The sequence below is a fragment of the Columba livia genome, chromosome Z (assembly GCF_036013475.1).
Source record: "Columba livia isolate bColLiv1 breed racing homer chromosome Z, bColLiv1.pat.W.v2, whole genome shotgun sequence".
Taxonomy (NCBI): Eukaryota; Metazoa; Chordata; class Aves; order Columbiformes; family Columbidae; genus Columba; species Columba livia.
Genome location: NC_088642.1, coordinates 76,908,016 through 76,925,279, shown reverse-complemented (window position 1 = coordinate 76,925,279; position 17,264 = coordinate 76,908,016). Strand labels below are relative to the sequence as shown.

Here is a 17,264-nt window from a genome sequence, read left to right as displayed (position 1 = left end):
GGGAACACTGACCTTAACACCCCAGTGCATTCTGGAGTGTGGAATGAGTATTTTCATCAATGATGGTGCTAAGATGGTAATAACAATTACAGTAATTTGCAGTAAAAAGGCGTATCAGTAGGTAGAGGAAGGTGGTAACATCTTCCCTGCAAAGACATGTGCCAAAACTCATCCATCAAAGCCCTAGAAGAGAGGCAAAGAACTAAAGGATAACAGAACACCCTCAGTTTTGCATATAGCACAAGATTTATAGGTAAAACTTGGTAAAACTGGCAGTATATATAACAAGTTAATACATAGAAGATAGGCCTGTGCATCAGGGAATCACACTGCATAGGGGAACAGGTATTCTTACAACAAAAAATGGTGCGACTGAAGAATAAATATCTGTGAGCATCAAAACACAACGAAAAATTGGTTTTCAATTAAAAGGTCAAGAAATGAAATAGTTTTGTGGTGGGAAAAGGTTTCTAATACATACATACATACATACATATATACATACATAAATCTTACGGAAAAATTTCTTTAAAAAAATTGTCCAAACACTTCCGAATATATTTTCTTATATTAGTACTTTTATTAAAAGAAATACTGAGAAAGTTGAAAGAGATTTTGAATCAAGTAAAATGAATTTTAGAAGAACATTGAATCTACAGACAATCATCTCCTGATTCTTGAATATTATGTAAGATGCAATTCATAACAGGCATTCTCTGACATTTAAGAGCAAACAAAACCCAAACCAGCCCCAACATTTTTATTCCCCGAACACTGTAATTTCTACATTTTTTCTTGAAGGACAGTGCCATTTCATCACCGAATTATTAAATGAGTTATAAAGATTTTCTGTGTGATTCGGTAACTCTGTCTTATCACCAATAACATAAATTCCTGATGGCGGGCTGCGGAGGTGGAGGCTGATGTAAACCCAACTCTGCACGAGGTAATTCGGAAGGTTCAAATTGAGATTCCAGGGGTGGCTGCACGTACATTGCTGACATGAAAAAGATGGTGTGTGTTGGGTTTTTGTTTGTTTGTTTGTTTGTTTTTTAGTCAGAGGAGGCCAAAGCTGAATAATTATTTAAATGAACAATGAAGATGGGAGACAACTTCTTATAAAAAATGCATCTCTGGGGGCATTTAAACAGTACAAACCTCAGAAATATCAGCTTCTGTTTTGCTTTCATCAGTAAACTTCCGCATTACAGCAGGATATTATTGAGTAGTTGTGCAGGACTCATGAACTCACGTCTCTTCCGCAACATGTTACTTTATCTATTTAGAAAGGTCAATCAAATTCAAAGAAAAATACAAACTTGAGCTACACTTGCAGTAAATTAGAAATGTTTTATTAATCAGTTAACTCACTGGGACATCCTGAACAATACCTAACTCCATTAAAGTCAACCAGGTTTTCTTGTAAGAAAGACAATTAAGTCTCAAACCCTGACAGACATGAAGAAACACTAAGAGAGAAAATCATTTCAGAAAGAGGTGGCAGAATTTATAGCTCCTAGACAAAGTTTTAAGTACAAGGCACAGAACTGCCACTGGGTTTCATCTCACGTTTATTATCTTATTGTCAGCCCCACAGTTACACATCTTATTTCAGGAGAGCGTTTGTATGAAGACTGGCATGAAAGCAGCGAAACAAATTCCAATTAATTTATTTACATGAAAGACCAGACTGACATAAACATCATCACAGGAAACTAAAATCCAAATAAAAATAAAAAAGAATACATTCAGAAACTCAGATATATAGGACAATCCATGCAGAATAATCAAATTTGCCACATAGTCAAACACTTCTGTCACTGCAAGAATGCTTCATGGAATTAGTTTCCAGCATTTTGTTTAATCTAGTTTTACGTGTTTCATTACCTTAATTAATTTTTCTGGTAATCCAGATCATGTCTTCTTTGTATTTTATCTGAATATCCCTGTTTATTCATATCCACATATATTATTCAGCAGTATATCTTTCATGATGCCTGTACCCTTAAAAATACTTCTGACAACTTCTCCTGTTTTTTACTTAAAGAGTTTAACCAGTTTTAAGAAGTCCTAATACTCCAGGTGTGAACTGAGAAGTGGGAAAAAGGTTTCTAAACCACAGAAAAGTTTGTCAGTATGAACACAAAAAGGCCCAACCAACTGAAAGATAAAATCTCACAAGTCGAAAATTTAACCAGCTCTAACGAGGAGCTGAAACAGATCTCGGAGTCCCTGCCCGTCCTAAACATCTATTTAAATTGTGGAACAAAAGGACAAGAAGATACTCTTGTCTTTGAATCTTTTAGAAGTAAATGTGTGGCTAGAAAGTATTGCTGCTTCTGAATGACTGCCTATATCTTGAAAAGAAATCTACACTCGGCCTAGAACTAATAAAGTGTTTAATAAGAATAATACAAAAAATGCCATGATTTTTAATGGCATTTTCATTCGACAAATAACACGACTACAGCAATGTGTCCTCATGGTATTTCCTTTATGTCTCTCAAAAGTAAATGTTATTGCAACACCTGCCCACCCAATTCATTTTAGGTAATGCAGCTAGGTTACATTTGATCGCTAATGCTGGCTGATGTCCCCGAAGCGCTTCTTGTTCAATGGTGTATCCCAGAATATAAAAAACTCTGAGTTATACTGTTTCTTACTGATTTACTGTAGGTGCTACAGATTCAAAGCAATGCCTATAACTCTGGCTTAGTTGGAGCTTTGGTCAGTCTTGTACCCTGTTCTCCCAGAAGGGGAGCTGGGTGGAAGGGGCATCACCCAAAACAGACACGCCGTGGTGAGGTCTGTTCACACAACAGCTCCTGAACCTGTGGCAGTCAATATGGTCTGGCTTAGAAAAGCATCTTTGAAGTATTTAAATTATTTTCCATAGTTATGATGTTAGGAAACAGTTAATCCCTCCTCATCCCACGTACAGTAAAGTTTGCAAGCAACGCTCAAAGAAAACATAAAGAACTGAGAGGTTCAATCAGTTCAAATCAGATCATGTTGTCACAGTGAATTTAAAAATATATCTCACAATTCATTAAAAGGTCACACTACCAAACTTGACCTTTTGGTGGTTATCACCATTCATACTGACTGACTGTGTAAATTAATTCAAGTACCCTGCCTAATTATTCCAAGTATAACTAGATGGTTTTCTTCCTTATTTGGAAAAATATTTCCTAATTTTACCCAAGTATATCTTATTCTTGAAAGTATATCTTAACAAAAATTATGAAAGCTCTGCCCCTCAATAATGTAAAACAATTATTAGATAAACCTGGCAAAGGAGCTTGAGTAACAACCAGGAATCTTGAATTTTACTGGCTGCATGAAATCACCATATTTCATGATTGAGCATTAATAAATATAACTAACTTTTCTATCGCAGTTGTGCTATTAAAAAAAAAGCTGTAAGAACCAGAAAATGCTGTAATTAACTCTATAGTTCTAATAGCCTGTTCAGTGTTGTGCAAAATGTCAAAGTTTAAAAAATTAATGCATGTGAGAGGAATGGGGAAAGGAGGGCAAAGAGACGATTCTTCACAGAGTCAGATTTCATTTAGAAATCAAAATCTCCTGTGTCATTGTGAAAAAAAAAATTGTAGTGTTTGGCAAAATATGACAATACACAACTTCCATCTCAATCTGCAGAGATTTCAGTATCTGTATTCATTTTAAGGGATGCAGAAGCAAGAGAGACAAAAAAATGCTCGAAATGAAAGAGGTTGGACTCCTGCAGATAATAAACACGGTTGCAATGATTTCAGAATTTTTCAAAGGCAACATCAACTTTTGAAAATGTTTGAAATCACATTCTGAGAGTTAAAAATATGCGCAATCCAGGAGAATGTAGCAAATAACTGTACTTTCACAGAAATGTACGATCTTTGCTGTAGGCACTCATCACTGTGCGGCTACTTCATTCCTAGAGCCTCTGGCTTTCAAAAAGACGGCAGTGCAACATTTTAGGTAACTCCTCTTACACTTTAGTTTAAAACTCTTGAAAGAACCACCAGCAGTTCTCTATTTTACAAACCACTACAGCTCTTTTGGTGCTGTCGCTGATGCGTATCTCACGGTAATCCATCTTCGTGCTTCACGTACAGGACAGGATCATTCTTCATTGCGGGTGTTCTGTCTGCCCCAGCACCTCCCGCGGTGCAGAGACAACTCCAGCCCAGCAGCTCTCGGACTGATGGCTCAGGAAGCACAGAGACAAGCCATGACATGGAATTCACTGCGGAGAACCTGTTAGCTTTATTTGGTAAAAATAACCTTTCTTTCTGGGATGCGTAGCATGACAGACCCCGCTCTTCACATCCAGCAAACAGAATCTGTTGACTGGGAGTGAAAACATTATCTAATTGCAATAGCATTAAAAATTGAGCGTTTCTAGATGAGCTACAAAATAACCACTTTGGGAACTGCATAGTTTTGTACTTAACATAGTCTTGACTCTTTTCCTCCCCTGTAAAAAGCAAAAACAGGTTTTGGTAGTGACTGAGTGTCCCACAGACTTCGGCTTAGACAAAAGCAGTTAGCAGCAAATTATTTGGTCCTCGACTGTCCACTGGGTCATCCTCCCTTTTATGTGCTTGCAGGGAAGAAGTACTATATTTAGTTAACATGAGCAGCGTTTACTACACACCACTGGTGAATGAGAGGAAAATGCATATGGTAAGTAACAATTCTGACCTCTTAAAGGTGGCATTAAAATTTCTATTTGGGAAGCCTTTCAGTAAAGTGTTATACAGATACCACGGCTGTGTTCTATAAGATTATTTTGGGAAGGAAAATGTATTTCCCTGAGCAAGAAACCTTCACACTTGAAAAGGCTAAGTATTATAAGGTCAGAAATTGCGTGCTTTGTATTCTCTATTCTATTCCTATGGCCTTTTTGAATTCAGAATTTTGTGGCTCCAAGATGTCATAATAAACCCTACTTTTATCAAAGTTTTCTCGGATGTAAAGCAAATCTTCTACAGAATACACATCTTCTTTTCCTGTCCAAACAGTGAGACTGTAACTGTATTTAAAAAAAAAAAAAAAAAAAGGAAAAAAGCAAATTAATAAAAAGAGAGAAAAAGAATATGTTATTATCTTAAGGTAAAGCGTGTAAGACACTGCACTAGTAGACTCCTGAAAATATTCAGGCCTATGGTATCTCAATTTCAGGAGTGTAATTAAATACTAAAATCTTAATGTAATTTAGATTTTGAAGGTAAGCAATGAGAGCTTATGAACCATCAGAATTAACAGTTTAACATGTCCCTGCGTTCCTCACCCCTGTACACCCGGGCAAGTCACCGCCCTGGATCTGTGGCCACAACCGACAGCACTGCGAGCCCCTCCAACACTGTCGTTACCACGGGAACTCCAAGTTAATGGGAAAAGCAGTTTCTGGATCGAAACGCTACCCCAGAAACTGGCATGATCAAACACATCCTGGTTTGCACAGAACGCTTGGTACAGGCAGACCAGCTGAAGAATATGCCAGATAGTCTTTAAATAGACCTCTATTTGACACACAAAAATTTGCAGAGGTCTACTCCTTTGACACATTCTTCTTTCCTCATTACAGAGGTAAGTCACACAATTTGGCCCCAGTTCTTGCTTCTAAGGCTAAACTTGCTAGAAATTCCCAAAACTTTGAAAGTGGACATTCCTGCACCACCTAGAACAGTTTATCTGTAGCCTGGTCCTTGTGTGAACTGTTCTGCCAAACCTGGCAAGGACTAAAATAAAAACTCTGAGGCCAATATTCAGCAAAGAAATTTATCAGGCTGAGCATTTAAAGTTTGACAAATAAACAGCTACAAGCAGAGCATTATAACAGAAAATGTGAGGCAATGTCAGTGATTTTCACACCGTTTTGTCACCTAATACATGATATGTAACGATAACGTCTGATTAACTGAATATATCTTCTGTACGTTATCACATACACTTTTCTCATTAATTGCACAGACTTTATTACAACTCTAAAAAAAACCTGAAAAACTTCGAAGTATCACTTAAAGCTGAAAGCATTCTGCTCCACAATCTTCAGAATTTATTGTATGTCAGCAAAACTGGCTCTGGAATTTGTGTCTTCTAATCATGCCACTAAGAAAAAACAGGATTTTTATGCTGAGGTAAAAGAGAAAATCCTAGTATTTCAGTGAGAATAATGCTTGGATCCAGTGAGAACCTATGGGATGGCTGATGCTTAAGGAACAACTTTAATAAAGTGTAGGTTGGCAGAGTAGGTGATAAAGATGAGTTAAAGATAGTATGTACAAAGCCCGTTTTATTCCATTATATAGCTTTTCTTTTTTTATTCCATTATAATAGCTTTTTTCTATGAAATTGTTACGCGTCTGTAAGAACTATTTTTAAAAAGAAATACTAAGTCAGTGTTTGGAAACCTCTGAAAGTATTTCAAGTACTTAAGCAAAACCAGCTTTGTAGCATGCTCATTAAATTCTAACCCAGAAGTCACCATTAATGTTTTTATGTCACTTTATTACAGAAAATATAAATGCTGAATCTAATAAAAAGTATCTATAAAATGTAAGTATTTAAATTTAATTAATTCCAAATTGTAGCATCCAACTACTTGGTTTAATTGACTACACTAGTCTTACGAAATGTTTCTAGTGTGACTGGATTACAAACCTACACAAGATTCCCTACCTTTAGTAAGTAATTTTAAATGAGGCTTTTGGAATTTTATTATTTTAAATAAATGAATAGTGACCACTTCTGTGTGACAACACAATGTAGGAACTAAATGAAATAAAGACCTGAAGGCATAACCTAGAATAAAAAATATTGTCACTGTAACTGGCATAAATACATACAGATAACTGTGCTATATTTAATATAAACAATTATGTGCCTTTGCAATAAAGACAACTGAATATAAAGGCCTCCAACTTACCTATCCGACTGTTGCATTAACCAGCACAGCTCAGACACTGACTGTCGCACCAATGCTGCTCTAACAGGGAACGTTACAGGCTGGGAAAGAGTACTGCCTATCTGAGCCATTTCCTCCACCATCACCCAATCATAGCCTACGATAAAGACCACTGATTAAAAAGAATTATTCACAAATACAATCCGTATACAGGCACAATAAATTCTAGAATGGTTAGGCGGCAAGATAATACAAAAGCAAACATTGGTTTTGTGAAACTGACATAACTCTAAACTGAAATCGCTAAATCACTATTTAAAAAAATGCCATTGTCCCAGAGGAGAAAAGTAATACTAATATGGAAAAATGAAGTTATTTTGAAAATCTTTACTTCTCTTTATCGCAGTGTAATTTTACATATAGCTACAGAATGTGACATTTTCTAATGTCCAGGAAATTATCTCTTTGCTCTCTCTCTAAAAAGCAATGTTGCCATTGACTGCAACATGGGCTAGTTTTAACTTGACAGTGACACTTAAAAAACAAACATTTGGAAAAAAAACTGAAAAAAAAATCAAATGAATGCAACAGAAGTCTTTAAGCTAGAGGGAAATGAATCATGTAAAATGTTATGTACTTAAAAATGCTAAAACCAAGCAATCTAAAACACTTCAAGTGCTTGCTGTCAAAATGTTTATAAGCACTGGAGCTATTTAATATTCTCTTAATTCTACAGGCTATGAAAATCTCAACTTCAATAACAACAGTTCATTTATTTTCTCAAGTACATGTTGTGACTGAAAACTTAAAGCACCAAATCTTAAAAAACCCCAGCAACTTGCTGAAATCAGTAAAATACACTGCTTTTCTCATGCCTTACAGTATATGCTCAATTAGCATTACTATAAACTTAAATTTGGAATGGAGATGAAGTTATGTTTATTAAAAAAACCTCATTACAGTATTTCCAGTAAATGATTTCCAGCAACTTTTTACTTCACTGAAAATACTTTAAACTACTTTTAAAACTTTTTACTTTTTTTAAACTACTTCACTATTTAACTTACAGTTTAGTGAAATTACTGTATAACATGCAACAATATCCTCGTAACACAATATTAAATCTTAGTAATGAAGAATTAGCAATTTATATAGGTGTATAATTTTGCTGTTGTAGTTACAGGCAACACTGGTGGGGACTACGCTACTGCACACAAATTACATGCACTGGAGTAAAACACGCTAATAAAACAGCTATGAGAATTATGAGAGGAAGCCTGTGAAAAAGACCACAAAATAACAGCTACATGTTCAGGATTGAAATTCAAGTAACAGTAAGAAACCACAGTTAGATTCTCAAAACTTAGATTTAAAAATGTTACTAACATCAATAAATTGGGAAATTGACTGCAAAAACTCAATTATTCAACAGAAATGAAAGGTTAAAAGCAAAGCGAACCTAGAATTTTATTTCAGTTATCTACTGCACAAGCACACTTACAAGGTTTTAAACTTCCAGCTAACCTATTTTGCTTCAGGAAATGTGCCAGAATTCCAATTACCAAACCAACCCTGTCAGGATTCATGGAGCGGATGACCTGGAACAGGGTGTAAGCAATTTGTCCCCCAAAATTCCTCAGCATGTGTGAATAAGATGAAGAACAAAATACTGTTTAACAATTAAAATATCATGGTTTTATACAGTTCCGCTGCAACTCAAACATTGACCTAAATGCTATGAAACAGTAAAAAACATACTCCAATTAAGAAAATAATTCTTCCTACATTCGCTATTATTTTTGAACTGACTGGGTGGCATAGAACTTATTCTGAATCCACTGTTAAATGAATTTGAAGAAAACAGACGTTGTGGTGTAAAAATCAAATTTTCCATCTTTACCTTTGTTGTGTTTGCCAGGGTGCCAGCCAGTTGTCCATCCCAGCGATAAGGTCACATCTGGGAAGAACGAAGTGACAGCGTCGAGGAATCCTTTAGCATCCACCGCAGCATTACGTCCATTAGGTCCCGGGAGGATGTCTGCGTTGATCCAAACGGGTCGCCTCAAATGCTGCTTCACGTGCTCAAGAAGCTCCAGGGAAGGTCGGACGGCTTCTAGACTGTGTCCAAAACACACCGGAGAGACAAGACACTTCCCTCAGACCCAGGACGGGCGATGCACAGCGCTTGCATAGATTGATACGTTAATGAAACTGTCCCTGTACGCCAGAGAGCAAATGCTGAGGACCTTTTCTACGATACCATCAGGTGACTATGCTGGCGTGAGGTGCTGCAAGCTTCCTGTCTCCCTGTGGCTCAACACGAACTGCTTCGTGGTCTTATCTCATCAATCTTCTGACTGTAACCTGTTAAGAATTGGATATTACTGAACACTTGGGAAGGATTTTAATAAAGGAAGCCACTGCAGGCTCAAACACTTTGTCTTAGATTAGACTATTGGCCTGAAGATACCTGAAAGCCACAAATACTACCATGAATTTAAATATATTTATTCCATTTACTCGTCCCTGAAGTTTATACACTGTTCAAAGGGTAAAACTAATCTCTCTCAACCTTAACAGCACCTTAAGTGGTTAAGCTTCTGTCTGTATTTCAGATCCAGCTAACAGAGAGAAAGTTAGCTTCACAACTGTGCAAGAGAATGCACCCGTACTAGGAGAATAAACACCCAAATCCTTAACATTTTCAGGCAACTTATAGACTGTAAAGTCACCCATCTGAAAATTTTATCCCTGATCGTGGTTGTTCTCACAGCTCAAAACTGTGGCATGGTGGCGGTATGTGAAGTCTGCCCATCAGGTATTCATCCTACAGCTAGTTTTTAAGTATGAGATATAGCCAGTAGAGAGACCAATGCAGCATCTCTTGTAAGCATTTAACAAAATATCTTAAATCACATGTTCTCACTGTTCTCTCAAATAAAAAAGCATAACTAGGATGCAAAAGATAGCCTTTCTCTATCCTAACAAAACCTTTGAAACAGCAGTATCAAGGAAGGAAAGGAAAAGTGGTTTAATGGGGAAAGGGAATGAATGCCAATAGAATATGTACTTTTTCTCTTACAGCAAATTTCTATATAACCTTCAGGAATTTAACATCATTATGGTCAGGGTTGTGATTTCCTTACTAATTAGCAAGGATCCGTGTTTCCTCCTGCAAGTCGTCAAAAGTTCTGAATAAGTTCTGTTCTCTTCCTCAAAACCTTGCAGTGACCTGATAAAGAGCTGAGCCAACTGAAAACTCTTCACGCTGTTCTGCAGGGTCAAATTTCCCTGTTCAATCCCTTGTTCAGCAGTCTGTGAATGCAGGGACACAAAGCGGTAAAAAACTGTTCTCACTGTTTATTAGAGATGGCTAAGTACCAAGCTATTCCCAAACCTCGCTCACGATGAGGTTGGGTGGATCGTGTCAGGATTTCCAGCCCAAAACGTGAATGGCAGCCAGTTGTTACATCAGGTTAACTCCAAAGCCAAATCCCACCTAGAGCTGCCCCTGTTTTTTCCTGTGAAAAGTAATTTTAACTTTTGTACTGTTGAGAAAGCTGCTTATATTGGAAGGAATTCCACTACACGCTTCCAGTTAGTATTTGCTCGTCTTGGAGAAAAGTGAGTCATAGCTTGAGTTAACATTATTGACTCCAGTATTTCTCACATTGTCTGAGCCCAGAACATTTCATTTTCCCATGTACAAGTAAATGTCAAAAACATTGAAATGCCTTCCTTTTTACTACAAAGTACAAGATAATGTAAAGAGAAGAAAGCCTAAAGCAGCAACTCTTGAAAGAAACAACAACAAAAAACCCACGGACATAACTGTTTTTATTGCACAGCATTTGGAAAATTCAAAAGTATTGCTGACTCCATATTGAATGATTCTGGCATTTCTAAAGTGGGACTCTGAAGTCCTTTTGCAGAATAGATTCATTTCTGTAGATAAAGCCAGCAGGAAATGTGACTGTGTACTCAATCAGACTGACAGAGTAGAAAAATACAAAATATATATTTTTAAGCATTGTTAAAATAATCTTCAAAACTTCAGCAATGCCATCCAAATAAATATTTCTCAAAAGAATACAAAATTGTTTTATCACTCATTTGACTGTATCTGCAATGTGTGGTTGTATTTTTAAAATGCTTTTATGCAATTAGACTTCTATGATGCAACATAATTTTTAAAGCTTTTTAAAATCAGTCCACTTGGCTGGAAATTCCTTCTGGAAAAATGAGAGTCGGATATCTTAAAATTAATTTAAACAATAATTAAAATACTCCCCTGCATACAAAACCCCAAACAAACAAACAAACAAAAACCACCAAAAACAAACAAAAAAACCCCACAAAGAAACACACAAATAAAACAAAACCCAGCCAACCAAAAAAAAAATCAAACAAAATAAAACCAGCCATCAACAAACAATTCCAAGCAAACATCTACTTTCCTTGCCCTCTCTGACTTCACTTCAATTGTCTTTCCCAATTTCTTTGCACAAGCAGAAAACTCACAGGCGTTTCCCAGACATGCACTATCACTTCAGTTTCCCCAATGGGAAAACTTAGCTCTAGAGAATGGTAACAAATTAATTCAATAGAAAATAATTATTTGTAGTTCAAAACACTTTAAAAGCTTTTATTCTGGACGTGCACTTAGTTATACTGATTATGATTCTGCATTTTCTGTTCAGGAAGGAATGCATTACACTAAATTTTAAAATAAGAAACATTTGGTCTACCACCGCCATAGTTAACGCTGCCTCTAAAATTATTCATTAGTCACAACCCAAAGAATATAAAAATCTTTTTGTCTTGAGGTACCTCTTAAAATCCAGTTTGATGCCTTTATCTGTGTTGACAATCTCTTTTAGCCATTCCTGCAGTGTGTTGTCACTGTCTGTTTCGGGAGGGTGAGCCATGATCGGTTCTCCATTCCCTCCCACACCACCACGAAGAAGAACATCTGCTTCTATCATATGAACGTCACCTGTGGATTTGAAAATAAATGCTCTAATGGAAGCACATCCAGTAATTCCAGCGTCTGCTTCAGAGTCACAGCAGCAGGGCAAATCTTCTACGCTGGCCTGTGCACATTCACCCTGTCACAAAGATCACCAAGTGCATTTATTTGCCTACTTCAGTCGCTAAACTCCTCAGAAATCTACAAGCACGTGAAAAATTACTTTTGTAGATACATTTGGCCGAGCAATCACTTCTTTTTTTTCCCCAGAGGAACAGCAACGTGAATATCCAAAATGTGAATCCACTCGTGCTACATTTCAAATATTTTCCTCTTATTAATTACCAGGTTCCAGACAGCCTTTTAGACTAGAGGTGACCAGATTTTAACACTGTTGGAGACTGACCCATCCCTTTGCCCCATTCTAAAATTGAAACAACCCACCTCACTAAAATCTGTAAACAAAATAAAGTCATTCAGCCAGCAACATCTGCCACAAAAAGGCAGCTGAAACACATGACAAGTTAGTGGAAATTTTAGGAATGCTGCAAGATCTTGAGAACAGGTTTCTGTAATGAGAAGCACCCAAAAGCCTGGGCAGTGCTACCAGATTTGCAGAGAATTCAATACAGATAGTTACTCAGACTGAAATAACTAATTTAAAAGATAATAATTATGCAGTCAACAGAAAGCGAATTACATACAAAATTACAAAAATAAATTACATATTTTTCCAATATTCACGTAAGTTAAAATTCACTGAAACAAACTGGTTACAAATAACTTGAAATCCTTTAATCGTCTTTAACGAAATGGGACAGGAGGAAGCAGTAACAAAACTGTCCTGTAGAATCCAAGAAGTATTAGAGGGAGGGAAGAAAAGAGGGGAAAGGAAAGGGAAGAGAAGGATTTTTAATGAGGTAATTTCCATATTCTGTTTTCCAGAGTGGGTGCACAAGGAGAAGTGCCCACGCCCTGGGAAAGGTGACCGCCCATGACATCAACCAGGGAAGAACAGGGAGAACCTGTCGGCTGCTGCCCAGGCGGGTGTCACAGGGAGCTGCGGTCCTGTGGTCCAGCCCCAGCGCTACACCCCTGCGACACCAGTCTGACCTGCAGCAGAAGCTTCTGTGTCCCCCTGTGCAAACACACGAACTGAACACCACCCCGGATGAGCCTGAGTGCGTGAAACCAGCCAAATCCTGGTGTTCATGGAGTTTTACAGGAGGGAAAAGCAGACTCTAAAACAAAGAATGGGATTCAAAGAGAACAGGAACTGGTTACTTATGGGAGGAACTTGAAGGAAAATACCCAGAAATAAAGCTTGAAGAACATGCATGTAGTAATAAACCATAAAATTTAGCAAGGACTAGTGGTGTGTTGTGAACTTTGACGAGCTGTGCTCATTATAAGATGATTAAGGGAGTGGAGCACCTCCCTTATGAAGAAAGGCTGAGGGAGCTGGGTCTCTTTAGTTTGGAGAAGAGGAGACTAAGGGGGGACCTCATTAATGTTTATAAATATATAAAGGGTGAGTGCCATGAGGATGGAGCCAGGCTCTTCTCGGTGGCAAAAAATGATAGGACAAGGGGTAATGGGATCAAGCTGGAACACAAGAGGTTCCGCTTAAATTTGAGAAAAAACTTCTCAGTGAGGGTGACAGACACTGAACAGGCTGCTCAGGGAGGTTGTGGAGTCTCCTTCTCTGGAGACATTCAAAACCCGCCTGGACATGTTCCTGTGCAACCTCACTTAGGTGTTCCTGCTCCATGGGGGGATTGGACTGGATGATCTTTTGAGGTCCCTTCCAATCCCAAACATACTGTGATACTGTGATTTTAATTACAAACCCACGCCTCCTTGTTGAAAGCTACTCACCTCCAGAAGACCCCTGCTTGTAGCGAATGGGGCGCAGTGAGAGACATTTATTACAAATTCAGGCTTCTATTTATACTTGTTAGGATGCTTGCTCAAGCATCACTGATTTGCTAAGTTATGCATTACATCAGCGATACATTTTGCGTTCCCACCAAAGTTGCTACCCTAAAAGCATCCTTTGATCTGCCACAAGATACCGCTGTCCTTGATGTATCAATATGTATCAATCTCTCTGGCCTTAATGTATCAATCAGTGTACAGTCCTTGATGCTTGTATTTTTCCACCAACACTTGTTCCCAGCGTGGTCTCTTGTAGTTTCTCACAGGCTCATGTCACAATGCTGTCACACCCGCTCACTAAGCACGCGTGGAAAATTTTATGTTCACCATTTAAACCAAGGCGAGAAAAGTTTAGAGCAAGAGCTTTAAGCAGACATAAGCATATGTAAATACTAGGAGCAGTCAAATTAAGATGTATAAATGCATTATGCGACTGTTTCCTGGTGTGCCAGCTTTGCCAAAGATCGCTCAGCACCTGTTTCTGTGCCGAAATGCAAAAAAAGCGAACAGCGTGACCCCGTGTGTGAACTGGTACCTGCACATGGGGTGACAACCCTGACTTTTGGGATGGCACCACCTCCAAACAGAGTCACAGAATGTCAGGGGTTGGAAGGGACCTGGAAAGCTCATCCAGTGCAATCCCCCCATGGAGCAGGAACACCCAGATGAGGTTACACAGGAAGGTGTCCAGGCGGGTTGGAATGTCTGCAGAGAAGGAGACTCCACAACCTCCCTGGGCAGCCTGGGCCAGGCTCTGGCACCCTCACTGAGAAGTTGTTTCTGCTCAAATTTAAGTGGAACCTCCTGTGTTCCAGTTTATACCCACTGCCCATTGTCCTATCATTAGTTGTCACCGAGAAGAGCCTGGCTCCATCCTCCTGACACTCACCCTTTATATATCTGTAAACATTAAGAAGGTCACCCCTCAGTCTCCTCTTCTCCAGCTCCAGAGCCCAAGCTCCCTCAGCCTTTCCTCACACGGGAGATGCTCCACTCCCTTCAGCATCTTGGTGGCTGCGCTGGACTCTCTCCAGCAGTTCCCTGTCCTGCTGGAACTGAGGGGCCACAACTGGACACAATATTCCAGGTGTGGTCTCCTCAGGGCAGAGGGGCAGGAGAACCTCTCTGACCTACTGACCACCCCCTTCTAATCCACCCCAGGTACCATTGGCCTTCCTGGCCACAAGTGCACAAGTGCACAAGTGCAAACCGCGTCCTACCGGCGGTTCGCAGGGGCGAGTGGCTGCCCTGGGTCGAGTCTCGCCCGGAGGACAAAGCGGGAGCGCCCGACGGCAGCACCAGCCACCCCGCTCTCCTTTAACCCGGGGGCACCTCACACTCACTTTAACCCGCCAGCACCTCACACTCACTTCTCGCAGCCTCCCGGGCGCGGGCCTTGCTGTTGGCGGCGTGGAACCACCTCACGGCGGCCGCGTCTCTGGCCCCGATGCGCCCCGATCTCAGGAAGTGATCCACCGCCGGCTCGCTCCAGGCCGACGGAGCGCTCCCCTCAGCCCCGCGGCCCCGGCCCTGGGCCCCGCCACCGCGGGCAGCGCCGGTTCCCGCCGCGCAGCTCTTACATTGCGCCTCGGCCGCCATCGCCGCGCCCGGGCCGGCCCCGCGGCTGAGAGGAGGGCGCTGCGGGCGGGCTGAGCGCCGCCGGCTGCCGGGCTGGGCCTGCGGGGCTGCGGCCGCCCTCCGGACTGGGGAAGGGCAGCGGGGCCCTGGCTGCCGGCGGGACGCAGAACCGGCGGGACGCAGAGCCGGCGGGACGCAGAACCGGCGGGACGCAGAACCGGCGGGACGCAGAACCGGCGGGACGCAGAACCGGCGGGACGCAGAACCGGCGGCAGAGTGCACTGTCAGCAAGTTTGCTGATGACACCACGCTGGGAGGAGCGGCTGAACCGCCAGAGGCTGTGCTGCCATCTACTTGTGTTGTCTGTACCTGGACAGGCTGGAGAGTTGGTCAGGGAGAAATTTAATGCAATATAACAAGGGCAAGTGCAGAGTCTTGCATATGGGCAGGAACAACCCCAGGTTCCAGTATAGGTTGGGTGTTGTAGGAAAATAGGAAATTAGGATTTTAGGCCTATATCAGTGTTATAAGCTGTGCTGCTAAGGCTGCAAGTCTCAGCTTGTCCCCTGTATAGTCCTTACCCAGAACCACAAGCATGGTTACCTTATGCTTGATTTGTACCTTTAGTTAAGACATTGATAAATGCTATTCTTAGGGTTGCTGATTTCTATGCTAGACTGATGAACTATGGATAACAAATGAGACAGGTGGAACTTCAAAAGAAGCCAGCCCTGCGACCCGATGACCTGTCGTTCTGTACTTGCCAAGAAAGAAGAAGTGGAACCTGCAGACCACTGGAACGGAAGGAACCTGAGGATATCGACAGTGATAGATTTTGTTTAGTTGCATAATACCTGTTAGAACCCTATATAATGACTAGTTATACTGCTGTATGATTGTCACTCTCTGAGGAGGTGACCCAACGCTGCTGTTCCTGTGAATCTTCTACAATAAATACTGCTAAGAGTAACCCACAAGAGTTCAAGTCTCTATCCAGCACCTACCTACGACCTTTTTCATTGGGGAATGACCTGTTGTAGAGCAGTGTAGGGGAAAGGGACCTGGGGGTCCTGCAGGACTGCAGGATGACCATGAGCCAGCACTGTGCCCTTGTGGCCAGGAAGGCCAATGGTACCTGGGGTGGGTTAGAAGGGGGGTGGTCAGTAGGTCAGAGAGGTTCTCCTGCCGCTCTACTCTGCCCTGGGGAGACCACACCTGGAATATTGTGTCCAGTTGTGGCCCCTCAGTTCCAGCAGGACAGGGAACTGCTGGAGAGAGTCCAGCGCAGCCACCAAGATGCTGAAGGGAGTGGAGCATCTCCCGTGTGAGGAAAGGCTGAGGGAGCTGGGGCTCTGGATCTGGAGGAGACTGAGGGGTGATCTCATTAACATTTATAAATACATAAAGGGTTAGGGTCAGGAGGATGGAGCCAGGCTCTTCTCTGTGACAACCAATGATAGGACAAGGGGTAATGGGTACAAAGTGGAACACAAGAGGTTCCACTTAAATTTGAGAAGAAACTTCTTCTCAGTGAGGGTGGCAGAGCCTGGCCCAGGCTGCCCAGGGAGGTTGTGGAGTCTCCTTCTCTGCAGACATTCCAACCCGCCTGCACACCTTTCTGTGTAACCTCATCTGGGTGTTCCTGCTCCATGGGGGGATTGCACTGGGTGAGCTTTCCAGGGCCCTTCCAATCCCTGACGTTCTGTGATTCTATGACTCCAGCCCAGGCAGATCTCCCCCCCCACAATCCCACCTCTGGCTGTGGTGGGAAAGGTGCTGTGAGGAAAATCCTCAAAGGGTTGTGAGGTCAACACACATCCCCACAATGTCATCTTTCTTAAAAAAATAAATAACCAGACTCAGATA

General features: G+C 40.9%; 1 protein-coding gene across 1 annotated transcript; it reads right to left on the bottom strand.

The window, feature by feature from the left end:
- Positions 1 to 556: 556 nt before the first annotated feature.
- FAM151B (family with sequence similarity 151 member B) lies at positions 557 to 15,694 on the bottom strand. The gene is made up of 5 exons (XM_065046428.1): positions 15,191 to 15,694; positions 11,744 to 11,909; positions 8,814 to 9,031; positions 6,935 to 7,070; positions 557 to 5,038 (listed from the first exon to the last, which is right to left on the bottom strand). The coding sequence occupies exons 1-5, from the start codon at positions 15,417 to 15,419 to the stop codon at positions 4,888 to 4,890; spliced, it is 900 nt and encodes a 299-aa protein (XP_064902500.1). The 5' UTR covers positions 15,420 to 15,694; the 3' UTR covers positions 557 to 4,887.
- Between the last annotated feature and the right edge of the window lie 1,570 nt (positions 15,695 to 17,264).

Excerpts from the sequence above, each read along its gene's own strand:
- FAM151B (XM_065046428.1), bottom strand. The coding sequence starts at position 15,419 with ATGGCGGCCGAGGCGCAATGTAAGAGCTGCGCGGCGGGAACCGGCGCT. Across the intron at positions 11,910-15,190 it reads CGCCCGGGAGGCTGCGAGAA|GTGACGTTCATATGATAGAA; the intron begins GTGAGTGTGAGG and ends TCAAATCCACAG. Across the intron at positions 5,039-6,934 it reads TTAATGCAACAGTCGGATAG|TTACAGTCTCACTGTTTGGA; the intron begins GTAAGTTGGAGG and ends TTTTAAATACAG.